The 16,295-nt window shown below is 40.5% G+C and overlaps 1 protein-coding gene across 1 annotated transcript; it reads left to right on the top strand.

Annotated features, from left to right (window-relative positions):
• Window positions 1–12,923: 12,923 nt before the first annotated feature.
• LOC127214537 (elongation factor 2-like) lies at window positions 12,924–15,869 on the top strand. Its single transcript, XM_051174917.1, is given in 3 exon segments — window positions 12,924–12,977; window positions 13,616–15,628; window positions 15,630–15,869. Coding segments are annotated over 3 exon segments (2,307 nt in total).
• Window positions 15,870–16,295: the final 426 nt, after the last annotated feature.

The following is a 16,295-nucleotide window of genomic DNA, read 5'->3' as shown; positions in this document are numbered from 1 at the left end:
CTTTCCTCTAGGACAAGTTTCAGTGAATCTCTTTTCTTCCTCTAGATTTGTCTCCTGAGTTTTCCACTGAGTAGCAAGGAGTCGGAAAGCTCAGATTCTAACAGTATCTGAGGGAGGTCTTTGGGTCTGTAGCCCTTGGGTGGTGCCGGGTGTCACAAGGCATAAAAGAGGCATGCAAGTGATAGAGATGAGCTGATTTTTATAGATGAGACTCCAGAGATAACACACTAACCCATTAGCCTGCAGCAAAGGATCAATAATAATTGTGATGACACACATGCATTTTTGTTTAAGAAATTCATCGTTATACTAAAAAGAAGTTATGTTGTTTAAACATCTTAAATGCTGTATTCTTTAGGTCTCTGAAGTGTTTGAAGATGACCTATCTTTCTAAAATATATATGTTTGGCCTTGAAAACATACTTAAAGTGGCTATAATGACTACTAATTGCATTTATTTATATCCTAATTAGTGGGTAATAATAACTTTCAAGGATTAGAAATTTTCATTATACAGTTAAATGAGTGGCATAGTTACAATACCTTGAACAAAAATAGAAATGTATGTACAGTATGTTCTAACAAAATTAATCCCAAATTTGTATCACTATACAAAATTTGTATACAATATACAAAAGTCCAATCCAATGAAAAATACTTAAAACTAGTAGTTGCTCAGCTCCCCCCTGCAAAAAAATTCAAAACCACATCTTTTATGACAGCTATTAAGTTTCTCCCATTTCTCTGTCTCTGTTTTCATTTCATTTTACTTTTTTAATCCTCTTTACAGAATCAAAATGGAAGCATTCATTATTTTTGTGAGATATTTAATTTTCTACTTGCTTTATTTTTAATTTTTCTTATGTGCATGGGTGTTTTCCCTGTATATATATCTGTGTACCTCATGCATGCCTTGTTCCTGTAAAGGGCAGAAGAAGCATCACTTCCTCTGGCACTGGTTACAGACAGTTCTGATCTACCATGGCAGGGCTGGGGATCAAACTCAGGTCCTCTGGAAGAGCAGCAAGTAAGTGTTCTTAACTACTGAGTCATCTCTCCAGCCACTTGGGCACATTTGTATGCTTATCTTCAGAAAAAGTGGAGATTTATGCCAGACTATGTGATTTTTTTCTCTTGTATTAAAAATGCACACTTTTAGAATGATGATATAAATATTGTGATTCATAAAGATGGGAGTATTTTGACCTGCTGTGTTCCTTTTTCCCAACATAATTCATATTTATTGCAATTTCTTATTGAAAATTTAATATCTGGGTATTAAAGTAATAAAACTGTTCACTAAATATGTGGTAGGTGATATTGTTATGTTAACTACCTCCTTCACATTACTGTTACACATAATTTTTGACATCCATAAAGGTGATTGAATACTATAATAAAGTTTAATGCTGTTATACCATTTTTCAGTTTATTTCAGGTAACACAATATTGTTCCAAGCATGTGGTAACTGTAGTTTTTGAATATATGATCCTGTATATGACTTCAAGCATTGGGTAACCATAGTATTTGAATATCTGGCTCTGTATATGGGTTTCGAGTAATCATGTTTCATTAGAAACTTCCTTGGACTAGAAACTTTAAACCAAGGTCTTTAATTGAGTTTTGCATGACACTAAAACCTGTTTATTACTAAATAAGTTCATTTTCTATATCTAGCTTCTTTTTCTACAGTATTCAGGTCACTCAATAATCATTCCCTGAGAACTTGTTGTCCTCTCAACACCATGAATGTAGGATTAAAATATAAACTCTAAGAGAATAGTGATGGCTGTGTTTAGTTTTCAAAATATTACTATGTAATTGCCATGTGAACATAAAGCAAACACCAAAGAGAAAACTTAATAGACAACAGAAGCTCTAAGATAGTAAAAGTCGCTCAAAGACATAATGAGGATGTACTAAATGATTGAAAAGATGCTTTATTAAAACTTGCCAAACACTGTGGATGCCCAAAGGCAGCTGCCATCTTGAAGGGAAGGAAGCTTATTATACAGCCAGAGAAGAGTGACAATGGTCCAGAGATCTGGCCCCAGACTCCATGTCCCAAAGTGGTAATAGTTTATTATTTTGCAAACATTTTCCCCCATGGAAGTACTTCCATTCAAATTCTTTTTTTTACAATATATTTTCTAATAAGCTTATAATATAGTAACTTCCACATGGCTTTTCCATGTCACTAGCTTTGGTGACTACTCCCACCCCTCCTGCTCTTCCCATTCCTTTCCATCCCTTCTCTGTTTAAATCCAACTCCAGGATTTCCAAGTCCACTTTCATATACCATGTCTTCTACAAGCCTTCACTTCCTTGGGCCTACTTTGTTTCCCCCTAAAGAGCCATGCCTATCTTTCTGGTTGTTATCATCATGCAAAGAAAAATGCACAACTCTGAAATTTTCTATGGAGGCTCTGCAAAGGAGAAGGTTTGCCTTTCCAGACTGTTTTACCTCGCTCTGTATGATATGAGTTATCTGTATGATAAGAGCCCATGTTCTTAGAGAGAGGTAAAAGAAATATGAAAGGGTATGGAGAAAATCAAGAGGAAAAAAGAGATGTGCATAGTTAGGAACCAAGATGATCTGTCCCATTGACCCTGGTATTATGCATTAATAAGGGATTGTTGCATAGAGAAACAAAACCTGAGTGGAGACTGGCTGTGGGTCCCGGTTCTAGGCTAACTGTGTGACCTCTTAGGAAGACTCAAGTGGGGATTCAAAAGTCTCAATGCACTCCTTACCTCCAATGGCAGCCACGGGTTGGGGTCAAAATATGGGTGTAACCCCAATTTCAAACTGCAAACTAGAGTTGGGGACAAAGTATGAGTGGGATCCCTAACCTCACCCTAAGAAAATTCATGGCCAATATACATGTATCCTAATGTAGGCATGCCACGAATAGAAATTTTAGCATGCAACTGGTTTACTATGTAAAAATGAAGCTGTGGAGTGAGATCCCATGCAACCTGTTCAAACGGAGGTGTGTGTTTTGTTTGTTTGTTTTTGTTTATGTTTTTTAATTAGGGGAAGAAATCATAAAATGGGGAAAGGGAAGAGGGAAGACTGGCCTCCAAAGACAGGAGCAGCAGGAGAAAGGATAAAGAAAAGTGGGTGACAGAGAGGAAAGAGTGGGAGGGGCACAGACAAAGACAGGGAAAGAAAGAAAAAAGAGAGAAGGATGAGAGATTGGCAGGGCCTTTTAAAAAGGTGATGCTCTTACCAGATGCAGCTGAGGCTGTATCCTGTCAGAACAGGACAGGCCAGTATAGATGCCTGAATAATAACAGAAGTGGCCACAGCTTTTGATATTTAATTATTCTCAAGAATTTTAAGAGGCACATTTGGTATTGGCTAATGATGTTTTCACTCAAAATATCATGAATACAGAAAAAAAAAGTACATTAAGTCAGTGATCATGAATATATATACTTATTTTATATCTGACTGTGACTGTGCTTCTTTGTGAAAACAAGGTAGAACATTTACATTTCTGAATTTCTGAAATGTAAGGAAGGCCCAGTGAATGCAGAAGGATGAAAAGTTTAGCGGTGCTATATAGACTTGATTATTATCTTTACCGATTTAGAGCGAACCAACAGGGGGATAAGGAACAAGCATATAAATTTTGATAAACACCCTGCCTTATTGGTCAATAGGGTATCTATTTATTTTCAAACTCCAGAGACCCTGCTCTTTGCAAAGAAACACAAGCAAATGTTTAACAGATTTTACCAAAAGGATAGACAGCATATCACTTCTCTCTGTGCCCTCAGAGGAGCTTCACCAATGTTCTGCTTTATTTACTTTAGGGATTTGGAAAAGAAGACAAGACAAGATCAGGAAAAAATGAGGGAGAGTGAGTGCTGAGAAAATTAGATCACTTAGAACTTGACTTTAGTTCAGATATAATCTCTAAAAAAATGTTATTTTATTATTCAATGTATGTAGGTATGGGTAGGTGGTTGCAATATATGGTATGTTTGTATTTCATGTAAAAGTGTAAAAGTGTATGTGTTTGTGTGTACATGCATAAGCCAGAGATGCACCTTGAGTATCTTCCTCTATTGCTCTGTCTATGGCCTTGAAGCAGGGTCTTTTTACTGCACGAGGGGTCATCGTATCAGTAGGCTGGGTGCTCGTGTGCTCCTGGGTTCCACCTAATGCTGGGGTTATAGGCTCAAACAGCTATGGCTGGCTTTTCATGTGGTGCTTGGAATTTAAACTCAGGTCCTTATGCTTAGAGGAAAATTCTTCTTAGACATTGAGCCATCTCCTTAGTTCCCCTTATTCATTTTAAATGTCTTTTTTAAAAAACTTATGTGTAGTTTGTAAAACTCATTATATTTTTAAAAATTACTAGTTTATCATGTTTCTTTTGATACAGATTAAAGTACGGTGCCCATTCATGACATTTAATTCCATTGACTAGAATTTCTATCTTTCTTTGCAAAAAGAAAAAAAAATATCAACAAGGAAAAAAAAATTAGGGCTATCCAATGGTCCCCCTTGAGGAAAACATACTGCTATCATTATGATTAGGTGTATCCAATTGTGCAAATACTCTCAAGTTAAATTAGCACAACAGTGTAAGACCAGCTCATGTGCCAAATGATAATTTTCTGCAACCATTTCTTCTTCTTTGAGCTCTGTATCCCATCTTTGATTAATATCATGAACCTCTCTGTGCTAGCCAGGGGCCTTGTGTTTTGGGTCAGTCTTTTCCACCCTGAGATACTTACTCCTCTGTATTGCAGGGTTGTCTAGCTTGTTTACAGGAACATGGGTGGATTGAAGACACTGTGGGATCAATCACCTCTTCTCTGTTTTTCCAAGCTGAGACAAAAAATAGTTCCCCCCAAAGCACCCAAGAAAGAGGCACATTGTTTGGGCCTCCCTGTGAGGTTATAGCACATCATAGGTGTTTCCTCAACACTTACATCATGTTGGACACACCTTAAGGATGTTTATGATCATCTACTTACTTAATTCACTAAGTAAATACAGCAAGTTTGCAAAAAGTAGTGGAGGTTACAGCAAAGAATAGAATTAGATATTGTAAAAGTGGCTTGATGCTACCTAATGAACACTCTGCAAATGAAGAATAAACCAAATGTTTTGAAGCTTTATGTTCTGGAAGCAAACTAAATGATCCTACCTAAATGAAATGCTCTCAAATGAACATAATTTGTACAACCAGTTCAAAATAAATCATTGAATCAATGATCCTCCTGATGATGGACCAAGTCCTAGAAATAATTCACCATTCATCTGAAGAAACAGTGATGGAGGCTGAATGCAAATATGGTTCCCACCCAGATGAGTAGAGGTGATTGGATCAACCATGGTGTTCCACACTCAGGAGCCAATATCTATCAATGCAAAACCTCAGAGGGAATAAGTGATAGTTATTTTGTAAGACACCATGTATCAAGAAGATGGATTCAGATTACAGCAAATCCCATGTTTTTAGTTGTTATAGTTTCATGAGGATTTTATATTTAAAGAGAAGAAAGCAAGATGTTGAGATTGTTTTAAAATTCATCAATGTGAACACCCAAAAGGCAGTTTGCAGCAAAGTGGGGTAGAGTGCTGTAGGCAGAAGTTATCTGTCAGCACATCCTAGTGAGACTTACCTATTAGTTACAAGGATGTTACACAATACACAGATGTGAGCAATGGATGGTTACTAGGGCATTAAGATACCTCAAAACAATTTGGCTTTGAATCCTCAGTGTTTCAACTCTTCACAACCATGGAGGTTTGAACCCACCAATCAGTCTTCTTATCACTTAGTGTGGTTTTCTTTTTCTTTCTTTCTTTTTTTTTTCTGGGAACTATAGTTCTTTGAAATACAGAATATAGATGAAAAACTTGCTTTCCATTTCCCTAACCCCTAAACAGACTGTAAATTTTTCTCATGGAGCATTTCTACTAGTAAATTTGGTTCATATCAGCAATAGATATTAATACCGAAAAAACTGTTTTGAAAATGTTTCTAAAATTACATATTTATATCTCTGTGTGTGCATGCATGCATGTATGCCACAGTATGCACATGGAGGCCAGAGGACAACCTGTGGGAGTCCACAACTTGACAGTAGCTTACTTGGACCACTGAGCATCTCTCCATCTCAAAAGTTTTACCTATAAAGAAGACAGCTCTGCTTTTCTGTACATTTCTTCCTTTTGTACAGTTTCACAACTTGTCATAAAATCCAAGTGCACTGTTCCTTTGTCTAATCTAAGTCAGTATATGAACTTCAAAGCCAGGTTAACCACTTTAGTATAACTTCTTTGTGAGGATTCCTTTCCCCATACACTGAATTAAAACTATCTTTTTCTCTTAGCAATCTGTCTTTTAACAGTATGACCTTTGGGCTACAGATTGTACTATGGTAGAAAAAAAAAAAAAAAAAAGAAGATTCTTGTCTGTAACACAGTTGCTAACTTAGTCTTGTTAATGCTATTCAAAGAAATACAACAAATTGATATAAGAATCATTTGTATTTTTCCAGTAGTATTTTTTCTTACAGAACTTCAAGATATCCAATTCAATAGTAAAATAGGAAGTTGAAGAACATTACATAATCCTAGGAATTAAATAATCTTTCATGTGTTAGCAGATGCCCAGACCACACTACATACTACACTAGGTACTGGGTCCGAATACTTAACACTTAAGAATAAATGACATAGTACATACAAAAAGTAATTTATTTACTGTTTTGATAAAAAAAAAAAATGTAGACATAAAATTTCAACCTGATCCACCTCGACTATAGCAATGGGCCACATATAGAAAAGAGTTTTTTTTAATGTAGATTTGACTTCCTGCATAACTTAGTGGGACTGGGAGGTGAGTGTTTGAGAGCCAGTTCCCTTGCCTTTTGGGGTGGGCCATTATCACTCAGCCTGCCATTTACTGATTCCTAGCACCCTATTACACTTAATGTGCTTTCTAGTCTTTTAACCTGAAGGACATGGGACTTTGTGTTATCTTGTGAGATCTCAATAATTGACCTTGTCAGTGTACTTAAGCATAGATTCTACCCAGAGCACATGTAGCACATGTAGCCACATGCTTATCTCTGAAATCAATTTTATGAGCAAAAGGCAACAGGAGACAAGATTGTGCCTCAGAGCGCCACCTAGTGGAAAAACTGGCAATGTGCATAAGAACTCTATGCTCCCGTCCATTGTAGATTGTATATATATTCTAATCTTAACGACTTTGTCTTATTCCTAACCAATGTTTCCTCCCAGTCCATTGTTAATTATCAGTCATTTGTGGCAGAAGTAACTATGGCAGAGGGTAAACAGGGGCAAGAGGGGGACATGACTCATGGACAGTTTGAACACATCTATAAGGAAGGCCAAAGTAAAGAAAATTGAAATAAGAAAAAGAGGTCTGTGAAGAGCTGCCCTTAGGCTAAGCTTACCTGGAATTCATTGTTTACAGAAGGTGTAAGCAAACCTTGCATACAAAGTTTTAACCTGTTATAGTGACAAGATTAAAAACCATTTGTTTGCAAGACAAGCTTAGTTCTCTCAAAAGATTGCATTTAAGAATATTCAGTCCACTTATAAGTAAGTACACACCATGTTTGCCATTTTGGAATGTTTTCTTTCTAGATCCATCCATTTACCTGCAAATTTTGTGATGTTACTTTTTGAACAGTTAAGTAATGCTCCTTTGTGTAAATGTAAAGGAAACCATATAAAAGATAACCATGCTACAATTCACAGACCCAGAAAGGCTAAGTAACAAGGAGGGCCCAAGCTGTGACACTTGGATCTCCCTGGAAAGGGAAAATAGAACAGATTTTCTGTGTAGATTAAGGATGGGAACAGGATGAATTAGTCAGGGGGTTGAGGGAGAGAGTACTCAGAGAAATGACTGGAATTTCAGAGTACTATGGAGACTCCCAGAATCCACAAGGGTGACCCTAGAGAAAATTCGTAATAATGGGGCTATGGAAGCTAAACTGGACATCTCCTGTCATCAGGCAAGGCTTCGAGTGGAGGGATGGGACATCAACCCAACCATAAAACCTTCAACCTACAATTAGTCCTACCTGTAAGATGTGCTGGGGTACATGTGGCATAGAATTTGTGGGAGCAGCCAACCAATGACTGGCCCAAAGCAAGACCCATGCCACAAGAGGGAAACCCATGTCAGAGGCTGCCTAGAGGATCAGGAACCAGAGTCTGACTGGCTCACAGACCTAGAATAGAACAAACCCCATCAACAGTAATTAAATAAGTTAATGAAATGATTCCTAATGAAAGAGACATTCTGCTGTGCTTGTAGACCATAGCCTAGCATATTCATTGTCAGAGAGGCTCCATGCATCAACTGATGGGAGCAGATCCAGAGAGCCACAGCCAAACATTAGGTGGAGCTTAGGAAATCCAACAAAAAAGAAAGATTATAGGAGCCAAAGGAGTCAAGGACGCCACTAGAAAATGACTCATAAAATCAACTAACCTACAGTTGGGGAGCCTATTGAGGTCTGGCCTGGGTCCTCTGCACATATATTATAGTTGTGTAGCTTGGTGTTCTTGTGGGACGCATAACTGTGGGAGCAGGGGACTGTCTCTGACTCTTCTGCCTTCTTTTGTTACTCCTTTTTTAGTACTGGGCTGCTTTGTCCAGCCTCAATATGAGGTATGTGTTTAGCCTATAACATCTTGTATGCTGTGTTCAGTTGATATCCCTGGGATGCCTGCCTTCCTCTGAAGGGAAAGGAAAAGTGTCTCTGCAGGAGAGAGGGTATGGAGAGGAGGTACTAGGATGAGTAGTAGTAGAGGAAACAGTGGTCTGGATGCAATATATGAGAGAGAAGTAAATTTACAAAGAAAAAGAATAAAAGAAATCTCAGCCTTCAAGAAGTGTCTTGGCAATGGTGGTGCATGTAGAATTTGTGGGAGTGGCTGAACAATGTTTTGTTTAACTTGAGGCCCATACCACTAGAGGGAACCTCAATGGCTTGGAACCAGAGACGGAAACTCCAGAGATCTAGAGTAGAAAGAATCAGGACAGAGGAAAATGTCAATGAAATGATTCCTACAGCTCAGAGATGTGCACAACATCATTGGAGTGGCTTCCTCCAGCAGTGGGAGCACAGGAACAGATGCAGAGACCCACAGCCAGACGTTACATAGAGGTCTCCATTGAGTCCCTCCCTTTGGAGATCAGGGAACCTTGAGAAAATTGAGATGGGAAGATCGCAGGAATCAGAGGGAATCAGGGACAGCAAGAGAACACTACCCACTGAATTAACTAAGCAGAGCTCACATTGGTTCACAGAGACTGAAATAGCAAGCACATGGCCTGCACGGGTCTGCACCAGGCCCTCCTTGTATATATTATAGCTGTTAGCTTGGTGATTTTGTGGGACTCTTAGTGTGGGAGCAGGTGTGTCTCTGATTCCTTTGTCTGCTCTTGAGACTCTTCTCCTACTGTGCTGTCTTACTGGCCTTTCTATGTACGAGAGCTTTCTCCCTGCCTTACTGTATCTTGTTTTGTCTTGTTTGGCTGTAGTATCTTGGAAGCCTGCTCTTTCTTGAAGATGAAATGAAGGGGGAGTGGATCTGGGGTAGAGGAGAAGTGGAGGGGCAGGAAGGAGGGGAAACTGTGGCCAGGATGTATGAGAGAATTCTATTTTTAAACAGTAACAACAAAGAATTTCTGGGGCTGAAGTAATGCCTTAGTGGATAAAGATGCCTGCCACCAAGACAGATGACTTGAATTGGGTACTGAGACCCAAATGGTGGAAAGAGAAAACCAGTTCCCACAAGTCGTTCTCTGACCTCATGCATTCTGTACCTTCTACACACACACACACACACACACACACACACATTTGCACATGTGCACACACAGTAAATAATATCTACTAAAGATAAAACAAAAGAATTTCCCATCAGATTACCATGTGAGAAGATAATACATTACAATTAAGAAATTTAAAAACCAAGTATCAAGGTCCCAAGTTATTTTCCCCACAAGTTAATTGCTCTGAGATTTTAATTATACACAATATCAAGAAGAACATTTAATAATTAAATGGCATTTGTGTTTGTTCTGTTTCAAGAGTCAGCAACACTGGAATTCTTAGGCTCAGTCCTCCAGCCTGCAATAACAAAATGCAGGTTTGAAGAATTATTGCTTATTTGCCAACCAAGAATTAGGAACCTACATATACCAATATCATACTTTGAATGTGTTTAATGATATGACTTAGCTTTCATGTGTTTTTGAAACTTAAAATTGACAGTATTTTATACATCTTACATTAAAATATTTTTTTAATTTGCTTTGAAATGAGGATGAATAGATCCAGTGATTCTGTATTGTTTAATAAGTTGTACTTCTGTTAGCTTACATGACTGCTAGGATATATGTGAAGATGTTAGTAACAGCATCTCAGCTTCAGTTACTTTTTACAGTATGTCAAAGCAACAAGTATGATAGCATTATATCAGGACTACCAAGCTTTTAAATGCTATAAAATATATAACATATACAAATTGTGTCTATAAAATATACAATTAAAAGAGTAATAGTTCATTTACATGGTTATATATAAAACTGATCAACTTCACTAAGGAAAATAAACCAGAACTTTAATTTTGTTAAGTTCCTTAACCACCAAAATCCCAATAGAAGTCATATAGGGCATATATCTTTATATACAAAAACTTAATGTGGCTTAATGTGGTAATATCTTGCTTGTACAAATAAAGCCTGTTTGAGAGATCAGAAAGAGCAAGCCAAGACACCTTACCTCCTTAGTGTCTCAGCAGATAAGAAAGTGATTTCCTGTTTCTCCCTGCTTATATCCTGTTTCTACCCAGCTACTTCACTTCCTGTCTGTCCATTCAGACTTCTTGACCTCTATGTTTAGCTAGTGGTAAGCTCAAGTCTCTGACACTCAGGCAGAAACAGGATATAAGCAAGGAGAAACAGGAAATTGCTCTCTTGTCTGCTGAGACACTATAGAGTTAAGGTGTACAGTGGCTTGCTCCTTCTCTCTGATCTCTCTGACAGGCTTTATTTATGTAAGCAAGATAACAACACAACTTGATATTTAAAGCAAGTTATTATATAGATTTTACTAAGATGACCATTTTAAGAAATATTAGTTATTCTATATGGCCCTGTTGCTGAAAACAATACTTAGATATCTTACTGAACACGGAAAAGTCATGTTGGTGTCCAATCTGAGCTTTTACCCTTCTGACTAGTGTTCTGGGTACTCTCCATGCAACAAGAGCAAAATGTAACCAGCTACATGGCTATGAACTCTTCAATCTACAATGATGACCTACCTGCCTGGTACAGTAGTGCAGTCATGGCATAAAAGTTATGGGAGTAACCAAGTTCTGTCTGATTGGATTTAAGATCTACTTCATGAGATGAAAACCATGCATGACAGTACTTGGGTGGTTAAGAACCTGAGACTAAAAAAACTTAGAGGAAATGCAAATACTACTGTTCTGCCAAAGGAATGTAGTAAACTTAAATGACAACAATATTCTGTTATAGCCACAAACCAATTTGTGTTCAACCATCATGAGAGATCTTCATCCTGCAGGTGATAGGAATTAATACAGTCAGCCACAACTGCAGAATGTGCTGAGAATGGGAGATCTTGGAATTCTGAATTCTAAATGAGATGTCTTCATCAAATCCCTTCCCTCGGGGCTCAGAAAGTGATGTAGAAGAGGAAGTAGAAAGTGTGTAAGAAGCAATACCGATGACTCAAACCAAGGAAACAGTGCCTTCAAGACACAGCAGGACTGATGCATGGATGAACTCACAGAGATCATGACAGCAAGTGCAGGGCCTGCACAGGTTCTAATCCAGAGGGAGTCCCAGCTCTGAGAGGGGAAGTGAGCTTGAGCCCCAGTCTCCAATCCAGAAGCTATCTCCAAGTGTCAACTACTTACAAAGAAAAGAAGTGATTTTTCTTCAGTGGAGTATCACAAGGTATACATAGCACACTGATGGGTAGACTCTATGCACAACAATAGGAACTCAGCCTTTTTTGAAGATTTGTTTTTTTTTTTAATCTCATAATGATTTATTTATGCATTTTATTTTATTATTTTGTTTTTTTACTTCTGTTTTTTTTCCTACATATTATGGTTTCTAATTTTGTGTATATGAATGTGTGTGTGTGTGTGTGGTTGTATATGTTTCTAATATTTTTTCTTGTTTGTTACATTTTATTATGATTTGTTTGTTTGCTTATTTGTTTTTTCTAAGAAAGAAGGTATAGAGTTGGATGGATGGGAAGATGTCTAGGATCTGGGAGGAAATGAGGGAGGGGAAACCATCTTGTACTAAAATAAAAAAGTCTTTTAAAAGTCTTAGTTATTTTGTACATAAAGAACTATATTTTGGTTTTGTGTCTGTGTTTAAATTTTGATTGTAGAAAACCCTATACATAAACGTTGGGGCTAAAGTCAATTTAATTACATATAGCACTTATGACTCTCTTCTTTTGCCAATCTTCTGTATTGGTTTATAACTAAATTAGATATTCATTCATAGCACAAACCTTCTTTAGGTCATTATAGAATGGCATAGTATAAATCAGTAACCATACATAGGCTACTAGCACTTTCGTTTTCTTCCTTCCTCCCTTCCTTCCTTCCTTTCTTCCTTCCTTCTTTCCTTCATTCCTTCCTTTATTTTTTTCTTAAGATGAATGTCCTGTAACCCAAGCTGGCCTCCGCCTTTACCTCCTAAATACAGATCACATGTTTGTGTCACTATGCCCAGCTGCACAAAACAAAACAAAAATGTTTCTCTTGACTTTAAAGATCCTGATATTACATCTTTAGAATCCAGTTTATCAGCTGTGAGCATGGGATAGCTGTCCCATTACTAGTCTATCATGTGTCAGCATGGACAGGAAAGAGATGACAACCCCCACCAGTGCCTGACACAGGTAAGAGAGCTGTTCCTGCCCCTCATCAATTGCAACACTCAGAAGAGTGGCTCCTATGCCACACCTCAACAACACAGTAGAGCTGATCCTGAAAGTATAGGTGGGGATCTGACACTGAGGACACCAAAGCTGGAGAACTAGCCCTACCTTGCTCATACCTGAAGGGGCTGGGGCAATGCAGGAAAGCGCACCCTGGTGGTGATGACAAGGGAGAGCTAGCCAGCTGACCAACCCTACATCTACCCAGGACCAGAACCAGGGTTATGTGTTGGCCCACTCCAACAACCACCCCATCGGTGATCCGCTGAAGCACATGAAGGTACTGGTCCTGCAGACCCAAAGTCATAGAATTTCCATAACACACGGCAACAGCAGGACAACCAAGAGGTGTCCCAGTGAGGGCACAGCATTGATAGTGTAGCAGAAACCAGATGCCTCGAAGCAGACCAATGTCTTGCTGTGGAAATTATCATTTTGTACAACATGAATATGTATTACTTTTATTGGCTAATAAAAATTACTGGCCTATAGCGAGGCAGGAAGAGATTAGGTAGAAAACCAGATTACAGACTAAGTGGATGCTGGGAGGATGAAGGGAGGAGTCAGAGGAGTTGCCAGTCAGATGGCAAACAAGTCAGACACACTTCTCCTCAGAGGTGGCAGCTGCACTTCGTGTCACTGATGGAGCTCTCAGGGTGGGGGACTGTGTGTCTGGTGTGTGCGTGCAGACTGAGACAGTGCTGCGGCAGGCCATTGCTGAGTGTATCAAGCCTGTACTAATGATAGATAAGATGGACTGTGCCCTGCTTGAGCTGTAGCTGGAGCCTGAAGAACTATACCAGACTTTCCAGCGCATTGTGGAGAATGTCAACGTCATCATCTCCACCTATGGTGAGTGCTAGAGTGGACCTATGGGCAATATAATGATTGACCCTGTCCTGGGCACTGTCGGCTTTGGCTCTGGCCTGCATTGCTGGGCTTTCACTCTGAAGCAGTTTGCGGAGATGTATGTGGTTAAGTTTGCAGCCAAGGGTGAGGGCCAGCTGGGGCCAGCAGAGCGGGCCAAGGAAGTGGAAGATATGATGAAGAAGTTGTGGGGAGACCGGTATTTTGATCCCGCCAATGGCAAATTCAGCAAGTCCGCTAACAGCCCTGATGGAAAGAAATTGCCCTGCACCTTTTGCGAGCTTATCCTGGATCCTATCTTTAAGGTGTTCGATGCCATCATGAACTTTAGAAAGAAGGAGACCTCCAAGCTGATCAAGAAGCTGGACATCAAGCTGGACAGCGAGGACAAGGACAAGGAGGGCAAACCGTTACTCAAAGCTGTGATGCGCCACTGGCTGCCCGCAGGGGATGCCCTGTTACAGATGAAAACCATCCACCTGCCATCTCCCGTCACAGCTCAGAAATATCGTTGTGAGCTGCTTTATGAGGGGCCGCCTGATGATGAGGGTGCCATGGACATTAAAAGCTGTGATCCCAAGGGCCCTCTCATGATGTACATTTCCAAGATGGTGCCAACCTCAGACAAAGGCTGCTTTTATGCCTTTGGTAGAGTATTGTCCGGGGTAGTGTCAACAGGACTCAAGGTCCGGATCATGGGCCCCAACTACACACCTGGGAAAAAGGAGGACCTGTACCTGAAGCCCATCCAGAGAACCATCCTGATGATGGGCCAGTATGTGGAGCCAATTGAGGATGTGCCCTGTGGGAACACTGTGGGGCTGGTTGGCGTAGACCAGTACCTGGTAAAGACCAGCACGATCACCACCTTTGAGCATGCACATAACATGCGTGTGATGAAGTTCAGCGTCAGCCCTGTTGTCAGAGTGGCTGTGGAGGCCAAGAACCCAGCTGACCTGCAGAAACTTGTGGAGGGGCTGAAGCGACTGGCTAAATCTGACCCTATGGTGCAGTGCATCAATGAGGAGTCTGGGGAGCACATCATTGCTGGAGCAGGTGAACTGCACCTGAAAATCTGCCTCAAAGACCTGGAGGAGGACCACGCCTGCATCCCCATCAAGAAATCTGACCCTGTTGTCTCATACTGGGAAACAGTGAGCGAGGAGTCTAATGTGCTGTGCCTGTTTAAGTCCCCCAACAAGCACAACCGGCTGTGCATGAAGGCCTGGCCCTTCCCCGATGGGCTGGCAGAGGACATTGACAAGGGTGAAGTGTCTGCTAGCCAGGAGCTGAAGGGTTGCACATGATACCTGGCTGAAAAGTATGAGTGGGATGTCGCTGAAGCCCGCAAGATCTGGTGCTTTGGGCCTGATGGCACTGGCCCCAACATTCTTACTGACATCACCAAGGGTGTGCAATACCTGAATGAAATCAAGGACAGTGTGGTGGCTGGCTTCCAGTGGGCCACTAAGGAGGGTGTTCTCTGCAAGGAGAACATGCGTGGTGTGCGTTTTGATGTTCATGATGTGACCCTGCATGCTGATGCCATCCACCGAGGAGGTGGCCAGATCATCCCCACAGCCCGTCGCTGCCTCTATGCCAGTGTGCTCACTGCCCAGCCCCGCCTCATGGAGCCTATCTACCTGGTGGAGATTCAGTGTCCAGAGCAAGTCATGGGTGGCATCTGCGGTGTCCTGAACAGGAAGCGTGGTCATGGGTTTGAAGAGTCCCAGGTGGCTGGCACCCCCAATGTTTGCTGTTAAGGCCTACCTTCCAGTCAATGAGTCCTTTGGTTTCACAGTTGACCTGCGCTCCAACACTGGTGGCCAAGCTTTCCCCCAGTGTGTGTTTGATCACTGGCAGATCCTGCCCGGGGACCTCTTCAACAACAGTCACCGTCCCAGCCAAGTGGTAGCTGAGACCCGCAAGCACAAAGGACTAAAGGAAGGCATCCCGGCACTGGACAATTTCCTGGACAAACTGTAGGCAGTCTTGCAAAGCCACATACTTCACGGTGCCCACCCATCAGAAGACACCTTGAGACTGTAACCATCATGCTGCTCTAGAGGTAGCTGGGGCCACCCTGCCATTGTTGGGCGCTAACACTTGATGCCGATTATATTTATTTCGGAATTCCAAGGCAGTGGAGTCACCCTCTACAGGCTGGACTGGTGGGCCATGGGGTGGGCAGGACACAGCTCTTTATCATTTTCAGAGGGAAATTCTCAGATATCAAACGTCTAAATAAATTCATTCAGAGGTTTAAAAAACAAAGAAAAGAAATATCTGCAATACCATGTTTCTAAGAACCTAAGCTTTTCTCATTGATGAGTAGGTTGCAGTTATTAACTCTTCCCAAAACAGTCTTTATCAAGGAGTCTGCCCAGAGAGCCAGAAAGATGAATCTCTAAG

Source organism: Phodopus roborovskii, unplaced genomic scaffold (genome assembly GCF_943737965.1).
Source record: "Phodopus roborovskii unplaced genomic scaffold, PHOROB, whole genome shotgun sequence".
NCBI classification, from domain to species: Eukaryota; Metazoa; Chordata; class Mammalia; order Rodentia; family Cricetidae; genus Phodopus; species Phodopus roborovskii.
This window is presented reverse-complemented; position numbering and strand designations above follow the sequence as displayed.